Raw genomic sequence first — 3,332 nt, forward strand, 5'->3', positions numbered from 1 at the left:
CCTGAGGAGGAGCCCGAGAGGGAGCAGCTCCAGCCGCACGAGAACGGCGAAGGCAACTCGGAGACCTAGCCGGCGGTTCAAGCTGCGCGGCCCCCGGCCCGGAGGGCGGCCTGGGCCCCGGGTCCCGGTCCCTTCGCGGGGCTGAATCACGCTGCTGCCGGGGGCGTCGGCCACAGCACGGGAGCGATACCCGCCAGGCTGCCCGCCACCAAGTTCAGACGCACCTTGAACGCACCCGCTGACACGTGCGTCTGGTGCTTGAGTGACGCGGTTCCCGTGGTAGCTCATCATGTACATAGGCCGGTCGTCAGCGGCTCACACTTTCTGTGACACGGTACCCTCCCTCCCCCCCCACAGTGACCGTTTCTGGCTTGTGCTCTGGATTTAACGAAATCTGTTGTTGTTGTTCTAAAGCGATTCCTTCTTGGATGTTCGCATCCGCATCGTTTGCACAGGGACTCGGTGTTCATACACATCACACTACAGGCGCGTCTTCAGTGACTGAAGACGTTACAGCTCCGGGAACTGGGATTTTAATATTTAATACCTACACTTATTACCACATCAGAATGTCTTCCTGGAATAGATAGAGTATTTTGACTTAGTATGAAATTCGGGTACGTGTTGTTAAACTTTTATTTATATCTAATCCACAGTCCGCTTTATTGCCTTTTGACTATTGAAGTGTACGCTGCATTTCCCATCCTTTAAGTCAACCTGTGCTAAAAATTAGTTCTTACATCACAGACACCCCGTGTGTAACAGCTTGATTTCAGCTGAGCGCCGTGCTGCTTAAATCCATATGGAGTTGGAAGTCATTTATTTCATTGAATTGGTCTGGCCACTTATAATACAAAAAAAAGGGCATTTAAATTTAAAAACCACGTTTGTAGTTCTCCGATAGAGTTGCTTGTCAATAGTACGTTCTGAGGTTGGACCGAGTGTCCAGTCGGGTTCACTTGTTTCCCTCCGGTGCTAGTCTGGGTTCTTTCCCTTCTGTTCCCCAAACTGTTACTGAGGAACGTCAAGGCCAGCGAGGAGTCTTGCACCTCAGGAGCCGGCACCAGCCTCGGCCGCACGGGAAGGGCCTGGCGTCGAACGTCTCGAGCATCCGTGGTGCGAGGCTGCGTACCTGGCGTTACCGCGTTCGGAGCGAGGTGTAACGTGCAAAACCAGTCTCAGCTCTCAGATAATTTTTTAAAGGTACTTTTATAAGCAATTCCAGTTACTGGGAAGATTTTAAAACTTTCTTAGGGTTTTTACCGTGAATTACTTTTCTAGGAATTTTTTATAAAAGCTGCACGGAGTGTTCTGGGCCTGCAGGCGATACGTTTGCTGGAGGCCTGGGTGACTCACTCACAGCCCCTCAGAGCCGGCTGCGATGACTCTCATCACTATTTTTGTGCAATTACATCATGTTATGCGTTAGAGGTTGAGATTCAGTCGCTTTTTAACTGCTGTCTTCATGAGGCAATGACAAGTGTTTCCCTTAAATCACTGAGTATCTTTCTGTTTTAAAGACAACTGGGATTTATCCTGCCGTGACTCACGTGGTAATTCCCCTCGCGGCCAACGCGAGAGGCACGTGGGTGAGTCACACACGATCCAACAGCAGGACCCCCTAGTTAGCATCAGTGGTAGGATGGATTTTATTAGCAGCTTAAGAGAGCTTACTCACATGCAGTTGGGACTTTTATTGCCAATAAACTTATTTCTTTTAAAGAAAAAACCATGTTTCTCCTAGGGCCCGCCCCCAGGCAGTCGCTGTCGCTCTATAACGACTTGACCCATTTTCCTGGCCCCCCGCGCACCGACAGTCATTCCTGAAGTGACGTGTTGGGTAGATATTCACTCTTTCTAAGCACAGTTTGTGTTTCCTTTCGCATAGTCTGTCCCTCGTGGGGCTTCGGTCCGAGGTCCAGTCTGGTATCGGAGATCGAAGGGCGCCCCATCGGAACGTCACGTGATGTTTCAGATTGCCTTTATGCACTGTGGTCTTAGGCAGTAGGATTTTCTTTAAAAATGAAAATTTACATCTCTAAAGAATATGGTAGAAGTCTAATGTGAGCGCCTACTCGTGGAGGGAAATGTTTGGATTCTCTGTACCTGGAAGTAGCCTGTCAATATATTTGGTTAAAATGTAAAAGAACAAAACCCTATGAAAACTATTTTAATTTTCAACTATTTTAATTACTATTGTGCTATTTATTGAGAATTAAAATCCAGTTTGAGTAGACGGTTCTTGTAATCTGATTCAGTTTAAAAAAACACATGAGTGAGGTACATAATATTTAAAGCATTTGTTGTTGGTAAATATTGATGCTGTCGTTGATTTCTTACGTAGGCATTTATTTGAGAATTAATATTTTAAAAAACATTTGCATGAGACATTCGTTCCTTGCCTTCCCTTTCCCTTTCCCTTGCGATTATTATAATCATTCTGATTGAGTTCTTAATTCCGACGTGTAAAACAATCAAAAAGGGAGTGCCACAATGATACCTGCGATATGAAACTACTTATTCATGGTGAATTCTAATACTTTTCTATAAAGAGGAAATTTGCGTATTAAGAAAAGAGACTCTGCTGACTTCCTGAGAGGCTGCGGACGGTTTTAACAGCGAGCCGTGACCCTCAGGGAGGGTCTGTGTGGCGACAGCACAGCGTGTCCCAGGCCGGCGGGGTTATCAGGCCAACAGCTCGGGAGGCGGCGGGCGCTCCTGTGGCAGAGGGAGCGCCCGGCACGGTGAGGACCGGTCCCCTGGGCCTGACTCATTGCCACCTGCTGTGCTGTTGGGGAGCTCGTGCAGGTGGGAGTTTGATAAATAAGAAAAAAATAAAATCTGAAGATGGAATTGGGATCAAACGTGGTGAAGAAATGGCGTAGGCCTGTGTTCTGGAGCCTTACCCCTCTCGCTGGCTGGGAGGCGGATGCAGTGAGGATGGGACGTGCTTGCCTTTCACTGTCACTTCTGGTACAGAATGAGCTCCCGGGAGAGGTGCCGAGCCTGGCGTCCTGTTGCCATTGTCCCCAAGTGCAATATAACGAGTAACCAGGCCCGGACAGTCTCCGGCATCAGTCGCTCAGTGACCCTGAGCTGATGGCGATGGATTGATGCTTGGTGAGCAGGAGGAGTGAGTCTGCGGGGGGCGCACAGAGGAAGTCACTCCGATCGGTCCCTTCTGCATGTTCCTTCCGGCTGGACACGGCTCCGCCTTGGGTCTGGAACACTTCGGAATCCCCTGACGCGATGGGGAAGCCGCGGGCGTCAGGGCGGTTTGCTGCCTGGGTAACAGGCTTTCTTAGTTCGCGTCCCCTGAGCAGCACGCAGGC

At 49.4% G+C, this 3,332-nt stretch overlaps 1 protein-coding gene across 1 annotated transcript in view; it reads left to right on the forward strand.

Annotated features, from left to right (window-relative positions):
- ITGAV (integrin subunit alpha V) overlaps positions 1–3,332 on the forward strand; it is a 59,375-nt gene that overhangs the window by 46,799 nt on the left and 9,244 nt on the right. Inside the window, exon 30 of the mRNA XM_006767093.2 lies at positions 7–3,310. Within this exon, the coding sequence (XP_006767156.1) occupies positions 7–69 (63 nt within the window). The 3' untranslated portion in view covers positions 70–3,310. The remainder of the gene's footprint in view (positions 1–6; positions 3,311–3,332) is intronic.

This window comes from Myotis davidii, unplaced genomic scaffold, assembly GCF_000327345.1.
Source record: "Myotis davidii unplaced genomic scaffold, ASM32734v1 scaffold221, whole genome shotgun sequence".
In the NCBI taxonomy this organism is placed as follows: domain Eukaryota; kingdom Metazoa; phylum Chordata; class Mammalia; order Chiroptera; family Vespertilionidae; genus Myotis; species Myotis davidii.